The sequence below is a fragment of the Venturia canescens genome, chromosome 1 (genome assembly GCF_019457755.1).
Source record: "Venturia canescens isolate UGA chromosome 1, ASM1945775v1, whole genome shotgun sequence".
In the NCBI taxonomy this organism is placed as follows: Eukaryota; Metazoa; Arthropoda; class Insecta; order Hymenoptera; family Ichneumonidae; genus Venturia; species Venturia canescens.
The window spans coordinates 1,232,751-1,252,495 of NC_057421.1; the positions used below are offsets into that span (position 1 = coordinate 1,232,751).

At 37.6% G+C, this 19,745-nt stretch overlaps 1 protein-coding gene across 2 annotated transcripts; it reads left to right on the forward strand.

Moving 5' to 3' along the window:
- Positions 1–290: 290 nt before the first annotated feature.
- On the forward strand, positions 291–19,579 carry LOC122410588 (uncharacterized). Of its 2 annotated transcripts, XM_043418841.1 has the most exons (6): positions 292–584; positions 9,677–10,488; positions 12,698–13,000; positions 16,995–17,183; positions 17,621–17,756; positions 18,082–19,579. In XM_043418841.1, the coding sequence occupies exons 3-6, from the start codon at positions 12,778–12,780 to the stop codon at positions 18,218–18,220; spliced, it is 687 nt and encodes a 228-aa protein (XP_043274776.1). In that variant the 5' UTR covers positions 292–584; positions 9,677–10,488; positions 12,698–12,777; the 3' UTR covers positions 18,221–19,579. The 2 variants fall into 2 exon arrangements, with proteins under 2 accessions (XP_043274784.1, XP_043274776.1); XM_043418849.1 differs by lacking the exon at positions 9,677–10,488 and having other exon boundaries at positions 291–584.
- Positions 19,580–19,745: the final 166 nt, after the last annotated feature.

Consider the following 19,745-nt stretch of genomic DNA (forward strand, 5'->3'; position numbering starts at 1 on the left):
CACGAAAATCGAAGTGTTTATAAAAAGATTTATTCTGCAAAGCAAAATCAAGAATTTTATGCACCACTTGGGCGGAAGATTCTCCAAAATCATTGAAAATCCCAGAATAATTTTTGTTTTTACGTTAGAAGAAAAAAAGTGTTCTCTATGGCCAACGGAGTCGAAGAATGATTCTTCGGGGTGCTGCCACCTGCCAGAGTAGTTTGTGAAGGTTAAAGCGAGAGAAGCGCGGTCCTTCTCGGTCTTTGTCTGGCTCACGTGGGAGTCTGTATTCAACTGGCCGCTCGTCGGCTCACCCGGACTCACCTTCGTTCGCTTTAGTCGTCGCGAAGTCGCGCGGAGACTGCGTTCGGCCAGTACGTCTCTCCGTGCTGAAAAGTGTGTTTTTTCACAAATTTTTCCATTTTTCGTATCGAGCGTTTTGTGCGAAGAAGTGTAACGAGATGGATAAATAAACGTTTGTGCGGAATTCCGAGAAAATGAACGAGTTAGTAGGTGGGAGGACTGAACTGGCCGATGAAATGTCGAAGGAGAAGTCCTCGAGGTGTGAGAAAAGCGAACGAAACGGAAACAACGCCAAAGCGGTACTCACGAGAATCCTTATTTTATTGTCAAGTTTTCATTATCATAATCTGCAGCAATCCAACGAATTTTCTAACCCAAATTATCGTAGAAAGACGAGCGACTTTGTGGCCACGCGATGATGACAAAGTTCTCAGCCTTGGGCTCCGTACGGATTCTGGCTTTAATCTCGCAATTATGCGGGCTTGAAAGTGCAGTCAAACTACCGAAGCTTTTTTCCATGATGGAAAAAAAATGTTGACCGTTCGTATCAGTTTCGTAAGCACCGAAAAATTCTTGTACACGAAAAACCGTGAATCGAGGAGGCACAGAGACGCGTGAGACTCGGCTCGTGTGCCCCGTTTCATTATTCGGTGGCTCATTATTTCGCGGCGTTTCGTCCCGCACAACGCTTTTTATTCTCCTCGCCCGAGGCGATTAACCGTTGAATATTTTCGAGCGATTACTCACGTCATTATTCCGAGAAAGTTGAAAAGTTCTCACAGTTAACACGACGGACGAATACGATTATAATTTCGTTATGCAATTTGGCTGGAGCTGTGAAACGCTCGATTGTTCGACGATCGAAAAATTAATTTTCCTGTCGACGTTTTTTGGCTCTCTTTTTGCTTCGTTTCAACGAGTTTCATCGTCGGAGCCGACAATTTTCGGTTAATTATCCTTGATCGCAGAGCTCGTTTTTTCAATAAACTTTAAACTTTGTTTTTTGGTGCTTTTACGCCCAGTTTTTGTGGAATCTTTGTTCTTAAGTGATTTTCGAAATTGGCTTCATTTGAAATGCGAGGAGAGGGAAGGCTTTGTTCGCTACACGTTATTCCCGAGCTAAAGTGACCCGTCGTGCAAAAACGCCCCAAGACACGAATATTACGGTTCCGCGTTATGAGAAACTGGGTCGTAAAGGCAACTCTGATCTCGAACGTGAACGCTCAAAATTCTCAACTGCGTCTAAGCATCCTGGAAGATCACTCGCTCGAGAGCCTAACTTCTGAGTCGTTGAGAAAAACTCGAGTGGCTTGGAAACTGGTTGTAAAAGGGTTCCGTGCAAAAGATTGTTGAAGGAACTTTCAACCGAACGTGTAAAAATCTTTTTTTAAGGTAGATCGTGCCCGAAGGATCGTATTTTATGGGTGTCTAAATTGGATCGATTTTTACTTCCTAATTAAAAATATAATCACTTTAAATTAATGTCAGAGTTATTAATTCGAAATTGTAAATCAACTTTTCCAATTTATCTTTTGGCAAATGAAATTACGAGCCATTAATTAATCGGGGATCTATCACTGACAGAACCCAAAATTTTATTCGTCCCTGGCTAAAGTACTACAGTTTTTTATGTAAAAAATCGCTTTAGAGACCGCAAAAGGAAAACACAAAGATCAAGAAAAAAGTGTTAATAAAAGACAGAAGGCTATGGACAGGAATGGGCTAAGCCGAGAAGGAACAAAATGCCGAAATAAGCAAATGTGAGGTTACCAGTGCTCATTACCAATTTCGTTCAATCTTTAACGTAAATATCTTTATTACAAGTAAAACAATAGTCTCGAATTTTTTCGCAAACCTTCAATTTGTGTACTTTTCTTCATATTTAAGCATGTTTATGGAAATAAGACGAACTCTTTAAGATTAGATACGCGTGTCAGTTGACTACCCATTAAAACTGAGTGAATTGGAAGACTTTCTCAAGAAAATCGTTTCGTGGATGAACTACGTTAATGATTTTTTGTCTAAAAAACCATCGGAAGTGATTAATCTTCGCTCGAGTTTTATGCAAATCGTACAAACATCAATTTGTAGTAAGTCGGTGCTGTGCTACGAAAATTTTGCAAAAATGATGAATTTTTGATGATCCAACGGTACCGTCAAGTTTTGGAATCTTTTGATAGAGCCTGTGTACGCGAACGCGAATTTCTATACTAGAAAACCGGTTCGTTTGGAGTCTGGGAATATCCGATCGGGTTGCTGCCGGGAGAGAAATGGCACAGAGAGAGGGAGAACAGGGAAGCACTTTTCTTATAGCATGCGCGATTATATCAGCGATTTTGCCCGGCAACCACGGATATCACGTTCGCCCGGATGATTCTCCGATTACAATCTCCGGCAAAACTTGCATTAGCATATTATCGTGTCCGTTAAAATGATGAAACTGGTTAAACTGCTTAGTCCCCTCTCTGTGCCGGCCCCGATCGAAGGCTGATGTGTCCTAGTGCTAGTGCAGTCGCAACTTTGGTTTCACTTTTTATTGCTCGCCGCGTCTTAATGAGTGTCGAAATTAAATGAAATTCAGGAAATTCCTAAATCGACCGATCGGACGTTGAGACCCAACGAAGGTGAGGTGACTCATTTTCCAAAAACACTTATTCGATGCGGGGATTCGGAACTCTATTAATAGAAAAAATTGCTAAAATTCGTCCAGAAACGAAGTTTCTTTATCAAACCAAATTTCGTCCCTCCCAACAGGAATATTCACTCAGTTCGTAACGTTCAGGTAGTTTGGAAAACTACGACGCTGAAGTTTGCAACGTTGGAGTTCAACGAAATGAACGAAAAAAAGATTTATAATTCATTATTTTTTTATTTCACGAATTATTGATGTGGCTTGAAAAATGATGAATTGGAAATTCGGCAGGGAACAAAATTGGAGATTTACTGGAATTATTTGAGAGTTTTTTTAGACCATTTCGTTGGACTCCAACGTTGGAAACTTCACCGTCATGGAAAATTTATAATTTCTCAAAAAAGCTATTGGTCGAACCAACAAAGCACTGCTAATTCAGCTAAACAAATCCATGTTTTCGTATACAATCATCGAAACGATCCAAGCGACTTGCATTCAGGTAATCTTATGATTGAGATTCAGACAATAATTGATCGAATAGACCAAAAATTAGGCGAAAGCGAATTAATAATATCAATTATTCTAACAAAATCATCTGGCTTCGCTCTTCGTTGATTAAGGTAGATCATGCCCGCTTGGGTCGGATTTTACTTTCTAATCAAAGATATTATCACTCTAAATTAATGTCAGAGTTATTAATTAAATATTGTAAATAAATTTTTCCTACTTATTTTTTGGCGAATGAGATAACGAGTCATTACTTTAGTTTTACTGTAGATTAGAAGCTAAAATACTTTTTTATGTGAAAATGCTTTTCACAAACTTCGTACGACGCTGAAGTTTCCAACGTTGGAGTCCAACGAAATGAACGAAAAAAACGTTTGAAATTCACCAATTTTTTATTTCACGAATTGTTGGTGCAGCTTGAAAAACTACGAATCGCAAATTTAGCAGGGAACAAAATAGGAGAATTACTGGAATTATTGGAGAGTTTTTTTCGATCATTTCGTTGAACTCCAACGTTGGAAACTTCAGCGTCATAACTTCGTAAGAAGTGTTCATTCGTGATATGGAAAGATAAACGACTTTTTAAGTATAGTTTCTATCACCCTGTGCATTTTTCTTCATCATATTTAAGGATGAATTCTTTTCACGAACCCGAATATTCAACAAATAACTGATTCTAAATAATAGTAAAGTAAAAGTGCATGCGAATAGATTGGCGAAATGTCAAGTCTGATTATCGAACATTTAATAAAGAATTAAAACTCGACAAATCGTCGAGTTTATACAGGAGCTTAAGGAGATTCCATCATTAAATTCCTATTCAATAATTCATATACTAAATAATTCTAAATTCCTGATATAAATTGTCTCACAGATAGAAAAAATGTAAGGAATCCATAGCGACGATAAAAATAAAGGGTTACCGAATGCTTAAACGAATTAACGATAGAAATTGGCAAAGTGGCAGAAGCAGAAGCTTTTCCTGTATAACTGCGACTTCTCAGAGGGTAGGGATCACTTTAAATTTCGAGTGGCCCAATTGCACCACCAAAAAATACGGTCATACGAAAGGAATACCTTAAACATCTTTATCTAAATAACGAATGAGACGAGCCCTTTAAGGAGGGTGAATCACGACGATGCAATGTTGCCATGCTAAACCATGTTAAAAACGCTGCAAATAAAAATTTGCAAATTGCTTCCTCAAGATGGTCAAGATGCACGATGCTCAAAGCTTACTCTATGAGGTGCTATTTTTCATTTTGGCTTCCTCATAGAGGAAGCTTTGAGCATCGTGCATCTTGACCATCTTGAGGAAGCAATTTGCAGCATTTTTTGTATACAAGGAAATAATGCACTTTCTCTACCTTCTTTTACGAACTTTAATTTAACTCTTTGTTTAAATCCATAAAAAACAACTGAATGACGAGCCATCAGAAAAAACAGTTTGCAACTTTCAGTTTTCATCGTTTTTATATTTACATTGAAATTAAAGAAAATTCCGACAACTTTGCTGGAGAGTATAGAGGAAGTACAGACTTTTACACAATATCATACAAAATTTCCAAAAATTCAAGCGGTTAGACGATTTTTTGAAAAACTCATATTTTCGTAAACTTCAAAATATCATAAAATTTAAACCGCTCAATCGATATTCCCCAAATTCAATACCAGCCTTCCTATTATGATAGTCTAATTATAAAAAAAAAATTAGTAATGAATCTTAAAATTTTCAGAAGTTCGACATCCTTTTTTTGAAAATTTCAAAACGTCGTAGGATTCGTAATTTTTTACAAATTCTGACAAAATTATCAGAGAATGAAGAGCTTGTATAGATTAACATCTGAGCAAAACGGTAGCCCTGTATCTCAAACCGTTTCCGAGTTATAAGCGTTTTAATTTTGCAGTGCCATAACACACACACACGCACGCACACACTCGGACATTTTTTCTAGATATGATTTTTCGATGTTTTGGGACATTTTGAGTACATTGACATTGAAAACTGGAAAAAAAATGTTCATCATCACATAGCTGCCTCTATGAGGAATGAAAATATGAAGAATTTCAAAATTATAAGAATTTAATAAAATTTGGTAAATGCAGTCTTTAAAAATATTTAAGACAATGCAAATTTTTTTAGATTTTTCTACCACATAGCTCTCGGGTAATTGAACACTAAAGTTCACGTGTATAAGCATAGAGTTTGCATATACATCTCGCGCATAAAAAATTCGGTTTAATGCTAAATTGTTCGATAACCATGTGGTAAAAAAATTTGAAAAAAATTGTATTTGTATACTTGAAGCCAAAGAATGTTATCACCAAATTTAATCAAATTCTGATTATTTTGGTTTCGTGATCCAGCCTCCTTGAAATCTGATATGCGTGTCAGTCCACTGCCCATTTCTCTGACGACGCTGAAGTTTCCAACGTTGGAGTCCAACGAAATGAACGAAAAAAACGTTTGCAATTCACCAATTTTTTATTTCACGAATCGTTGGCGCAGCTTGAAAAACTACGAATTGCAAATTTGGCAGGGAACAAAATAGGAGAATTACTGGAATTATTGGAGAGTTTTTTTCGATCATTTCGTTGGACTCCAACGTTGGAAACTTCAGCCTCATATTTCTCTGTATAAATTTCAAGATTTTCTTAAGAAAATCGTTTCGTGATCTACCTTAAATTCATAAAAACTTTTGGTGGTAGAATGAACCTAACCATTGTACTTCCAGAAAAAAAAAAGACTTTTCGATTCTCTGAAATTTCGTGCCACGAAATGGCACCGTTTCAACAAAACATTTCTTTCCCCAGTTTCATTGTCGAAGAGAGTCGATGTAACTCAATAAACGAAACTCTCGAGGTCGGGAGAGTTTTATTAAAATCTCTAACAGCCATTGTCCGAGGTCACATTTCACATTGGGAAAGTCGGATTACGAAGGTTACGCATTATAACCGCCCGAGGCGATGACAATTGTGTACTCGACGCGAGATTTCAGTTCGGTGAATGTCCGATAGACCCTTCTCTATTTGATCCGGCAACATCCGTGTGTTGAACGAGCCCGTGATACTTTTCCCGGCCGCTCAACGTTGCCCGTAAACCTATAAATAATAATGCACTCAGGCGCGTTACCGTATATACAACTTCGTTCGTGTTTGAAACAAAAAATAAAATGACATAAAAAATAAAGTGCGTTGAAGCAGATGATTGGAAACGAGGAATGAGCCACTGAAAGTTTACGCAGCTTTCGTGGGAGCAAACCGCTTTAATCAATGAATCAGAACCCGCTTATTTGAGCCATTCATTTCACTCGCTTCGCCCATACATATTCAATGAATCTGATCAACGAGACACGCGACGAACGTCAATGAATGCCCGAGGAACGTCCAAGCGACTTTGAGTTACTCGCACATTCCACGGTAAACTCAATTTCGAATTTTTTCATGTTGCCGTTTGTTCAGATTGCGCTTCTCAATTGCGACCGGAAGCTTAAAAAGCAAATTTGGAACGCAGCTCCCAAAATTGATGCTTTTCGACGAGATTGGAAGTTTGAAAATTTATTTGGAAATTAACATCATTTGAAAATTTACACTTTGAGAACTTGGAGAATTTGTAGATGAATATTGGCGCGTTTCCTCAGCGCACAATCCCGAGAAATTTTCATCGCTTTTCTCTCGACCGCGAGTTCATCGCGCATCGACTCTCCTTCAACATCGAGTAGGTTTCACACGCCTCGAGACAAGCCCGAGCACACTCGCCTATGGACGATCACATGTTACGGAGCTCTCGCCAAGTCAAAGGTATAACACGAGCTAACGGCATTCCCTGGACCTCGTCGTCCCGGTTCTCCCACTCTCGTGCATTCCGCTACACTCTTTTTTTTCAATATCGTCCTTCTCTTTGATCGTGCTGCTCTTCGATAACAACAAAAGAAGAAAATCGAGCGGAGAACTGCATCGAACAGCGTCGACGTTCCGGCGCACGTTTGACATTCATTCTGGTTTTCTTATCAGCTCTTGGGAGCTCTGGACCGCTCCAGTTTAATTAATTCACGAACAACGGTTAATCGGATATGGAAGAGGATTACGAGTTTCCCTTTCTGAGTTTCGCAGGTGAAATGCTCTTCGCGTTATTTGATGAAATGTCCCAGTTTCTTTTAGAAATTCGGAGAAAAACATTTTCTCGGAGTGTCCAAAATGGTCGATTTTATCCAACTTTTTTATATTGAACGAACAAATTTTCATCGAAGTCAAACGAAGCGATGCTTCGAGTTGTGGGAATATCAAATCTGACCTGGAATGAGAGTAAAAATGGAAGATTATTCGATGAGACACGCTTTATAAACGATCAACTTTTTATTGAGGACTTTTTAGGTCACAAGCTTGTTAGTACTTCGGAAACTGAGCCTCAGCTGGAGTCAATAATAATTGTGATTGAGGAATCTGCCCTAATTAGACGGGCAAAAAAAACACTATTTTCACGAATTTTTTTGATCGTGTTTAGGCCTAAAAAATACACTCTTAAATAAATACACAAAAAAATGTTTTTTATATTTATTTCATTCGCCGTTGATAAAATCTTTGGAATCGATGAACGGAGAAAAATAATTGGTTTTAGATTCAATAGGCTATAGCGCGTATCATGCGATTATTAGTTTTTTTCAAAAATCACTAAATAGCGCCGATTTTTCCAAAAGCTACGAAAAAGCGCGTTCTTTATCATCGTTTTTTGCAAAAACAAAATAGTTCCACTGAAAATCTCAAAATTCGTATGATACGCGCTACAGCTACAGTCATGAAGAACACGTGGTAAAATTTCCGTAAGGATCGGTCGATTAGTTTCGCAGATTTCATCAACGAGCCGTCTAAAAACGTAACTTTGAGAAAAACGCGTTAAACGAAGGCAAAAGTGCACTTGGACTGCTCAGATCTTCATAAAATTTTAATATGATACTTTTAAATACGCGTACTTTCAAAAAATGCAAAAAAAAATGGATTTTTTCAATATTCTAATTAGGCTAGATCCCTTAAAGCAGAAAATCGGGAAACCGAACGAACCTGAGTCGATTTGGATGAGCATTTCTATCAGCCCAGCATCCACCGAACTTGGGTGAAACGATGATTCTCGTAGTTGCATCTGATCCATTGAATTTTTCTCATTTAAACTTCGATGACTCTTTCGTGTGATGCGAATGTCGATAAAAACTGTAAAAGAAACATTTCGAAGAAGAGTTTCAAATTGCGGTACTGCAGCCACAAAGTTTTTCTTTCGCCACATCGACCCAACCGAGCGTTTCGGACGGTACGAGTATACTCGTCGTGCGTCCCATCGAGAGGTGCTTTCGACATCGTCCGCACATCTGAATTGTGTCAACGAGTGGTGACGGCGACCACTTGTTTCTTACGGGTTTTCCATGTTTTTTAAATTTTCGAAAAAAAAACGACTGAACGAGGCTCAAGATGTTGGTGGACCGAACGGATGATGATGAATTTTGATATAATAATAAAAATTTCGCGACCAATTCCAAGCGAAAACGATCACGGAGCTGCCACCAGGAATTGGGAAAATTGAAACGCGAAAATTCAGTTGAACTTAGTTTTCCAAATGAGGAAGATTTTTAATGAATGAAAGGGAAAAAAATTGGCACCGTTTTCGAAATATTTTAATTGGAAGGTTCACCGATACGTGTGACGTTTCAAATTGAGAGTATTTTAGATTCCTCGTAAGAAGATTCACGATAGAACGACTCGAGGAATGCCAAAATAGCCGGAACGGTGAATTCCCTTCGTTTAGTTTCCCCGTTTCGGAATGTCCTCAGCGTTTGTACGTGACTTGGACCATGAAAAAAAATGGTCAGAGCTAATTTAACAGAGCTTGGTCACATTCGTCCGAAAGATGTGAGAGGAAAGGAGCAATTTTCAGAGTCCCACTGTGTTTATACGGATAGATGCGTTTCGCACTTACACTGCGAAGAAAATTCGGGATAGCGTCGCACGCGAAGCGTACGAATCTCGAGTTTATTTATCTGATGTGAAAGCCGGCAATTTAATGCCACGTTCGAAGCGAAATTCGAAGCGAAATTTCGACAAAACTACAATTGCAAAAAGCCGGAGCATTACGCGGTGAAAGTTCGTTATTGATAAAGCGGAATTTCGTAGGTTGCTTTTTGAAGGATTTTTCAGGTGAAAATGTGAATTCGGGGAGCCCCTTCGATCGTACACGTCGAGCTCAAGCTTTGCTTTCTGTTCCAGATGGAGAATGGAGAAATGCTGAAATGTCTGAAGACGTAATGTCGGAAAATCCAGCATTCGATCGACGCTGTAACTTAGTGCCGGTGAAATATCAAAGAAAAACGATAAGAGTGAGAATCTGTTTGCACTGTGAAGAAGAAAAAACGTAAGCAAAGTGGGCCGGTCCGAGTAACCGGAGTCTTTATCTCCGAGGTTTTGTCAGTGATGAGAAAATTCGGTGGGTTATCAGAAGAGTTACGGTGAAAAGTGTCGCTTCGGGGGGAGGAATCGTTCGAGCGAATATTTCGAAAAATTCAAAGGTCCCGGCAAGGACCTCGAAAAATCGGGAACCGTGGAAGGGAATTTGCGAAAAACTGCTAACCACTACGGACTACCGTTCAACAACAACAACATCAATCATAACAACAATAATATTGCTCAAAATCAGAAAAATTACTATCAAAATTCGTATTCCTGCAGCAACGGTGGTCCGGCGAGTATATACAACGCCATTTCTTACCCTTCGATCCCTTCGAGCTACGTGCAAAACTATCGCCATCCAAATTCCCATTATTTTCATCAAAATCAACGTCAGCTTCACGAGGATTACAGACCAATTTATTTCTACGTCGCTCAACCTTACACGATTCCATACACTTTTGCTAAAAGGCCGAAGAAGCCATCGAGCCTCCAGAAGCCTGGAAAACAGCGGGGAAATTATCGCGTTAAATTCTCCAAAAAATTGAGCACAGCTGAGTTTTCTGAAAAAGTTAAACAGGGCGAGTTCTCCAAGAGCCTCAGCCAGGTCAGCTTCGACGAGGCGGAGGGACCAGGTATTGAACCATTTTTTAACTCAACCTTTCATTGATCAAAATCTATTTTTTAATGATCGACAAAAATGTCGAGAAATCGTGACACGATAACGATCCGGAGCGACACTGAAAGGAAAACTGCTCATTGGATTCAGCTCCGGAAAAATGAGAAGCAAGAATTTGCTTCGAATTTAGGAAGGAAGTAGCTTCGCATATTTGCCTTAATGACTCCGAACCTTCCTTTCCGATTTATTTATGTCCAGTGCATAATACAAAAACTTTTTACCTAAATAATAAATTTATCCGAGCAAAACCTTTGAAAGGGCGACCCCAAGCTTGAATTTCGTTTTTTCCCAAGTTCGGTACAACAGGGTATTTTGTAGCATGTAAGAAAAAATATAAAAACGCATGTTTATGATCGATTTCGTAAAAAGTAAACGAGAAACGTCAAATTCATTAAAATTCAATGTGAATTTTATAACTCAATTCTAAAAATCGTCTTTTTTTAGATAGTAAACAATCTAGATTTTTATCGTGCGCTCTGTGTTATTTTTAAATTTTACAAGTTATTATCACCTTTGTGGACTTTTATTATTTATTTTATTAAAATCGTATAATGGAAGACGTTTTTGTGAAAGCAGAAAGTACAAATCTACCAATGATAAATACGTCGATGGTGCCGATGGATCCACAATTTTTGTGGCGTTTTTACACTTCTATTATTGCATTCAGGCACCAGACACCAATGATGTACATTATAACTCATTATTTTAAAAAATCTTGTTGCTTGCTCTTTCGCAGTCGTATTGTTTACCAACGGAGTGACGTCACAAACACCGAAACAGCGTGGCGGCGAGCTTTTCTCCGCGAAAATTCAAAATCACAAATAAAAAATAGTTTTTAAGGCACTCTTTGGTGTTACAAAAAAAAAATAAAAATTCTACTGGTTCATTGCGATCTCGGGATTAATTTAAAACAGTTTTCAATACCCTATTTTATTCGGAAAGTTCTTTCGATTCCAACGAAAACAGAATGCAGAAAATTGATTTTCGAAGGTGTGACAAAATTCTCGGTTTTAGTCTGAAAAAATGTCGAAGAACGTCATGTTGTTACTGAAAATGTCTTGATCTCGTATAAACATCGTTACAATATACAGGAAAATGTATGCGCATGATTATTCTAGTGATTTCCGCCAATTGAACGTTTGACAATGCTATTACTAACGCCTGATGTTTAACTCCTCCTGGTAAAACGTATATAATAAAAACAGATAAAGAGTAATGTCATACTGGCATTGAAGTCTCTTGACGCGTGACGCGAACGAGCGCACAAGCGCTCGCTTTGTCTTGAATGGCTGTTTGTATTCTTCCTTAATTTGAGAACCGTCTGGGAATTCAGAAGCTCAAGATTTATGGTTCGAGCTGGGCATTGTTCAACGCTAGTACCAACTCGAAAAAAGACGCTAAATCATTTTGCAATTTGCCATAGTCCTGTTGTTCGAAACACAATTATAGAAAGAGGCGAAAGAAATTTTCTTGAAAAATAAAGCCTTTTTGAACCCAGATTTTCCTGACTTTATTCTTACTCCTGATCGGAAGCTCGAAATGTTAAGAGTTTTTAAAAAACTTGGAGACCGTTTCGAATGTTTGTTTTTCAGTAAAAAATTATGCCATATTCGAGGGCAAACTAATGACAGTTTTTTATATTAATCTGACTGAATTCAACAAAAAGTTATTAAATTGTTTGACGAGCTGATAGGATCGATGACATTGACCTCTGTTAAACTAGCAGAGCACAGTCCCAAAAATGAATTTATACACTGAAATTAAGGGCTTTTACTCCGGGGTAACAAGGGGTCTGCAAGAGTGGTATTTCCAAAAAATAAACTATTTCAGGTTTGAAACTAGTAATTTTAGAAAAGCAGATAAATAATGCGCCAATGCAATTGTGGATATTATCGCAAAAATAACCCAGCTCTGGTAGCTTAATGAAAAGTTAGCCGAGCACATCGATTTTCAGTTTTCCCGAAATAAAAAATAGCAGAAAATTTTTAAATATAGCACATAATTAGCACATAAAAAACTTAATTTTGGTGTACAGTAAATTCATTTTTGGGACTGTGCTTTGCTAGTTTTACAAAGATATAAAATTATATGAGTGAAAAAATGTTGGACTGTCAACGTTTTGAGTAAAATTTTATAGGGATCTTGATCTTGATGATTTGTTGCAGTGGTTGGACCAAATTTTGTGAAGAACGGTGCAGAAATAAACAAGGCTAATCAGCAGCATCATCAGCAAAGAGATCCCAGAATGACGTCGATGTTTCGAAGAGGAACAATTTTTGCAACGTTCTTCCTTTCGCTGCTGGGCGGAGGATTGGTTTGTGCGGCTCTTGTAACCCAGCACTGGATCGAAGCGAGACCTTGGAGAACGCCGAATCCTCAGGAAAGCGCTGGAAGAGTTCACTTTGGGTTACTGCAGGGAAAGAAGGAACTTAACGTTGCTTACGGATGGAGAACGTACCACATTTCCGGTAGGCCGGAATATTTCGTTCTCTACTTCCACGAGAAATTCCACACTAAGGAACCATTCGGCTCGACAATTCGAAAGTGCTTAAGGAGCTTATATACACTTGTGATGGGCAGAAAAATAAAAAAAATTTTATTAGATATTCTTCAAGTACAATTTCTGAAGAATATTCTCACGAAATTTCAAAAAGATCGAAGCATTGGATTCGCAGCTATGAGAATAATACTTGAATCTTTAAACGCGATTATCATCGTCTTTTTTGAAAAATACCTTTGCTGTGGACTTGATTACTAAAAAACTATTAATCCGATCCATAACAAATTTATACCACTTATTTATTGCAATAGTAGCTCGGGCCTGGACGAAGGATTCGTATTTTGTTGGAAAAAAAATTGTAATAAAAACCCGAAAAATTAGCACCTCAAAAAATGAATTTTTTGTTAAAACTATCGTCATTTTTTTTTAAATTAAAATTTTTACAAATTCTTCGTCCAGGTCCGAGCTATTATCATAATAAATAAGTGGTATAAATTTCGTATGGATCGGATTAATAGTTTTTTAGTTATCACGTTCACCACAACTGATGCTCAAAAAAGGTGCTACTGGAATACACCTGGAGTTGCGCCATCTTGAGAAATTTTTTGATGAAAAAAACTGTACAAGTACATGAACATATGTACTAATGAATGTCGTTCACTATTTTTCACTAAACATTGATTTTCTTGTCGAAAAAAAAATCAAGAAAATCACGTTTTTTCGCCCGCTGCAAGTGTAAATAAGACTTTAATCCGAATATGAAAAAAATCCGCATAGGCCGATCGGTTTTTTTCGTTAAAACTGAAAGTTTTAAAAATATTACCGATAATTAATTGTCGATTCGGTTTAATTCAACAATTATTAGTTATCCAAAGTTCATACGAAAGTCTGAACTTTCCACTGCTAGTCGATCGAAGATTAATCGGGCAAAGCGATCACGAGTGACCTTCAGACATGATTTTGAAACTCGAAAAGAAAACGTAGTCACTCGCATGGCCCCGATTGTTAAATTCTTCGTTCGACTTTCATGAAAAAAGATGACACAAGCGAATTCGATGTGGTTTACAAATCGAGAGCGTTGCGCAGTCACGGCCAATGAATTTGGAATCCCGTCGAATCTAAATACGATTTAAATCAAGAATATGCGCACCACCGATAAACCGTTGCTATGAAAATAAAAATAGCAGATTGTTGGCGTCCTCGGAAAAGCAAAAATAACCATTTATATTGACGCTGCTACGACGCGAGTCGGAGTGTTATGTGGAAAATGTTAATTTACGATGTACCGTTTGAATGATGCGGTTGCGACGACTCTGTACGCGAGATGTCCTCGATTCACCATTTTTACAGTTTCCAGGATATTCCTAATCGAGAAAATTCCTTCCTCTTGATTACTTCGATCTCGTTATCAATATCCGGAGCAAGCAAGTATCCACCATTTTAAAAAAAACGTCTCCGAATATTTCAAACTTCTAAAGAATTCAAATTCTTTAAGAATCACTTTAGATCTCGAAATCGTTGGGGTTGTATTCGAAGAATAAACTCAATTTCAAGTGCGATATTTAAAAAGTAGAACAAACACGTTATGAAATATTTACGAAGATATTTGAGCGTACAGCATCATCACAATTTCATTACTCTCTGATGACAGTGCCACCGTTTCTTTTGAGCTCCAAAGCTGAGGGTGTGGCGTGAGCATAAAAACATTTTATAGCATAAAATATTGACACAACTTGCGTTCCGCATAGTCCATTCAATTAAATGGACGATTAAATTCTTCATTAAATTGCTCATAAAATCTTGGTTCATGTATTCAGTCCAATTGTATTGAAGCATGCAGAAATTCCAGGTCGACAACTTTTCTTTCGACTGGAATGACCATTTTTCATTTTCTTATAAAATTCCTTTCGCCAATTATTTCGAGTCCAAGATTTTTCGTATCAGTATCAAATGTCTAATTAAATAAAAAAATAAACATTTGCTCGATCCCTTTGGCACCAGATTTTTATGTCATCAGAGAATAATAGTTGCTCCGAAACGAAACCTTTTTTTATTCATCTCCCACGAATTTTCTTCACCTTTCGTATGTGTGCAGAATTCGTTTACGGATCAGGTAGATTCTCAGGAGTTTCTTCCGAGAGTAAACGCGGATAACGCAATTCTTTCCTCTCCGATATAATGCATCCGAGGTTGGTTCGTTAGCCGTGCTGATATTGTGGTGCGTTTCCACCATCGAGCTGGTGGAAACTTTTCGGTCGAGTGACCAGGCAAAAACCTGAGCGTGCTACAGCCACGCACACACCCACTAAAGTGCATCGTATAGAGTCGTCTCTATTGTAACACTTTTTCATAATCACTTCGATGTTAAAACCGAAGGAAAAATCTTAAGATTTTTCACTCATTCTTTTTCAATAAGATTGTTCGACTTTTTCCTCTTTTTTTCCGGACTGATTTCGATTTAATACTGCCACAAATATTAATAAAAAAATTCTGGCCTACGGATCATTTTTTACTCTCTAAAAACCTCTTCGTATGCCCATTTCCGGTTAGGATGCAACACCTTTCTCGTGATGTTTCCAAAGTTCGAGAGGCAAAACGAGAAATACGAGAGATCGCGGCACTTGATGCTTCGTGACCGGATGCAATACGAGAAAGTCGACCGATTGAGTGACCACGTTCCACCACCGTTTCTTCCACTCAAAACTTCGATATATTTTTTCGTCATGCGTTCTCCAGTGTTGGGCGAATTCTTCCGTTAAATCAGTTGTCACAAGTTTTTCCTAATTACGACACTCTCGCTGAGTTTCTTGGCTATTCGCACCCTGAAAATGGCAAACATAGTTTACACAAAAAGTCAATTCCATTTTTGTAGTGAAACGTAAATCATGAGTCGCTCACCAGCGAATTGGAAATTCCGAAACAAAAATACGATTTAAATTCGGGAGAAAAACGATTCCCAAGACCAAGTCTCAGCCGACAATTTTCAGTGCACCAGCGATGAAGAACGCTGCACAAAAGCTCGAAATAATTACGCTTCAATTCCTAGAATTATTCTCGGACACAGTCGACAATAAAAGCACGAAAATTTACCAAAAATGCAAAGCAAATGACTGCTATGAAACTGAATTATTTTTTCGATCGATTCACTCGAGTAAGCACAGAATTGTTTACCGATGAATTCAAAAACATTCGCAGTCCATAACTCTATAAACAACTTGTGCAAAAGAACCTTCGATCCAACCGATTCAAATTTCAACATCGCTGAATACCGTTTAATAAAAACTTGGTAAACTTTCTCACTGCTCTTGTTTGAAGTTTCCAACTGAATTGCTACTACCAGAAACTCGATCCCTCCAATTTTTCGCTGCATCAAATTAAGAAAATAGCAAAAAGTCAAAAATGTAGAATGAATTTTCGAAGCTGACAGAAACGAAAATATAATTTGTATCTCGAGAGAAAACTCGATTATTAGTGCTCGAAGAGTGTAATCGTGTGGAGGCTTCGTTCTAAAAATCGTACTCGCATTTGCACCCGATGCCGGAGCCTCTACATTGAGTTAGGTCAGGACGATAACCGAGAGCCTCGTCGGTGTCACGTACACAAAAGAACACGTCACGTCGAGTGCTGATCGCGTACGTGTTCTATTATAACGTCTTCGTTGCTCGGTGCTGAAGACGAATAATTATTCAATCTTCAGCAATGAATAGCCACAGATGCCCATTCGTAACTTCCCACTGCTGTTCGTAACCGGCGTGGACTCTTCTTTTGTTATTTATTCAAACGATTATCGTGGAGAACACGTGCTGGAGCCTTGATGACTATTTGAAGGCAGATGAGACGTTAAAATCTGATGGTTTTTCAATTTCATTCGGTCGTTCGATTCATTAAATTCGAACGCAACAACCGAGTCGAATGTTTCAAAAATTTCCTCGTCAATTAAATCTTCTTTTTCTGGTTTTCAGTACCACAGATGATTCGACAAGATCCAGCGGTCATGTCCTACAGCCTGTGGATTGGAACGTTAGCGACGACGTCAGGTGCCCTCGTTGCTGCAGGTCTGGCGGCTCTCCTGGCCGTTCTGAACACAGCGACATCTCCACGCTCGAAAATCCTTTCTGTCCCAGGCATCTACGTCATGAACATCTTGACCCGTAAGCCTCTGATAGAGATCATTTCCTCATCCGTGGTTAGCCGAATGTCAAATTGAACAAATATTTATAATAAACGGGGAAATTTTAATCATGAGCGGATGTCTGTTGTCGTTTGTAATTGACGATCACTTTTATCGGATAACTGGAGGGAAAAAATGTAAAAAAATTCTCAGAGTTACCAAATTTTTTCCCATTTAACGTCTAATAAAATCAAATGGAAATTACAATCGAAGGGTCTGTCGCTCGGCTGAATGTAATGCAATCGAGAATTTGATTTTCTATAAAAATCTGATACGTTTTTGACAAATTTTGATCTGATAAATGTTTTTTTGTTTTTGATAATTTGAAAATTCGATAAGTGATAAAAAATTTGATAGAATCGCCTAAAAGGATTTTTTTAAATATCTTTTTCGTTCTGATAAATAATGTTGTTCCAGTTCTGTTGTGCATAACGAGTGCGGGCACTTGGCTCGGTCAATATTACACTAAATTATACACAAACGTGTTGCCTAAAGAGGACATTGACAACATGTGGACTAGCGAAGGAAGTGCTGAGCTTGGTTACTCATTTTGGTAAGAAATTTCACTCGAACTCATTCATATTCATTAGTAATAAAAAGGGAAAACAATGGAAGAAATTTTTACGGTGTGTGATGGACTCCATTAGGAAGGTCTCGCCTCAGAATAATCCACAGATTGAAAAAAATTGATATTCACCATTAAAAATGTGCGTTAATAATAATTTGTTGAATCGCAATACTCTCGAATTGGGAAAATAAATATTTTGAGAGATTTCAAGTGTAATTTGCCGTTTTTCCCACTCAAATTGTTCAATTTGAGCGAAAACAATAATAACGACGTTGAAAAATCTTCAGTAAAGCAAACACTTTTTTTACAGGCTGGTCGTGAGTGCTGGAGTCGTCCATTTAATAAGCATAGCTCTCGTGGGTTGGGGCTCCGGAAGAGACAAGAATAATCGGCTCGAACCAATACCAGCCCTGGAAGAAAAAACAGCAGCGGCCATAATGCTATATTAATAAAAGATTGCAACGACGGAATAAACGAATTCATATTTTATCGTGTCGAACAATGAAGAACAGTGAAGAACTGGATATCGGTGGAGTTACATTCTTTCGAAATTGAAATAATTTACACGTGTACTTTCTCGATCGAAGTGACACCGCGATGAACGAGTAACGAGATGCTTTCAAAATAATTGCGAAAATCAAGAATTTCCAGTGTAAATGTACTCTCAAGGCTAGATTTACGACAGAAATATACTGACAATTTCAGAATAACTGCAACTTTCGGTCAAAGTAGCCGTGTCGTGCAGTTTATTCTTTTGAATAAACGAGTTAAAGGAGCTTTTTTATAAGGACAATGCGAATTTTTAAGGAGTGTCAAATAAAAATAACTCGGGAGCGTGAATACAATAATCTTTCAAATTTCTTATGGACCAAGGAAGTGGTTGACTTTTCAATAGTTCAATTTTTTAAAAAATCAGTACAAGCCAATTCTCAGAATGTCTAAAGAAATAAACTATTTTGATATTGTGAACGAAATGTTGAAATCTCAAGATCTTTGTTACTGATAACTGAATGTTAAAAAATTTGCCCGATTACTTTCAGATTCTCCTCCAATTGCAAAGCTTCAAAATTCGATCGAATTAAATTTTTAGAAGATATTTAAAAAAAAAACGAATTTTTTGGATTTCTACTAAGAAAACATTGTAAAAAAAATGGCTTTATGTATTCCTACGTGTAGAAGAAGTCGTGAAGCAACTTATGCGTAAATTGAAAAAATCATTTTCTTCCAAAAACAAATGTACGAAAAAATGACAAGATTTTGGGATAGCTGAACATTTTTCCAGCTGAAAAATTTTCTCAATATTTTTATACTTACCATTTGTAATACCGTACAGTGATTGTACTAGAAAGACATGAATCAATTAAACTCCCTAAATTTAACTATAATTTTCTTAAAACCAATGGAGAAAGCGACGAAATTGTATAACGACGAATCGTATAAAGAAGATCGTTGGTCAAAGAAATTCAGAAACTTTCAATAATTAAGATTTTAAGGTGATAAACAACTCTATAAAATTTTACTCTGATAAATTTCCCTAAGCCGGACAGACCTCGCTCTGATGCAGAGAACACTAAATCGAAACTTTTCAAAATTTCGCTCACCTTCCCATTTCATTATTGTAAACAAGCGTAACTTTAATCGTATGTAAAGAAAGTGTACATAGAAGGTTCCTTTTGTACGGGAGACTTGCGTATATTTTAATGCTTATTTATTACGCGATTTAATTGTAAGAATGATGATGAAAGAAATGCAAGATTTTTTGACTTTTTAAGTGACAATAATAAAAGCATACGCTTATTCAAATTTCATAGTTTTGTATCCAAGATTAATTCGTGCTTACACCACTCGATATTCCTTCGAGGGAAACTCTCAACTCCATCACTGATGGACAGCTTCAATGTGAAGGGGCACTTTTGGTAGACATAAAATCGCTGAGAAAAATATTTAACTTTTTGAAAAATATTCGTACTCTTG

Excerpts from the sequence above, each read along its gene's own strand:
- LOC122410588 (XM_043418849.1), top strand. The coding sequence starts at position 12,778 with ATGACGTCGATGTTTCGAAGAGGAACAATTTTTGCAACGTTCTTCCTT. Across the intron at positions 17,184-17,620 it reads CGTCATGAACATCTTGACCC|TTCTGTTGTGCATAACGAGT; the intron begins GTAAGCCTCTGA and ends ATGTTGTTCCAG. Across the intron at positions 17,757-18,081 it reads GAGCTTGGTTACTCATTTTG|GCTGGTCGTGAGTGCTGGAG; the intron begins GTAAGAAATTTC and ends CTTTTTTTACAG.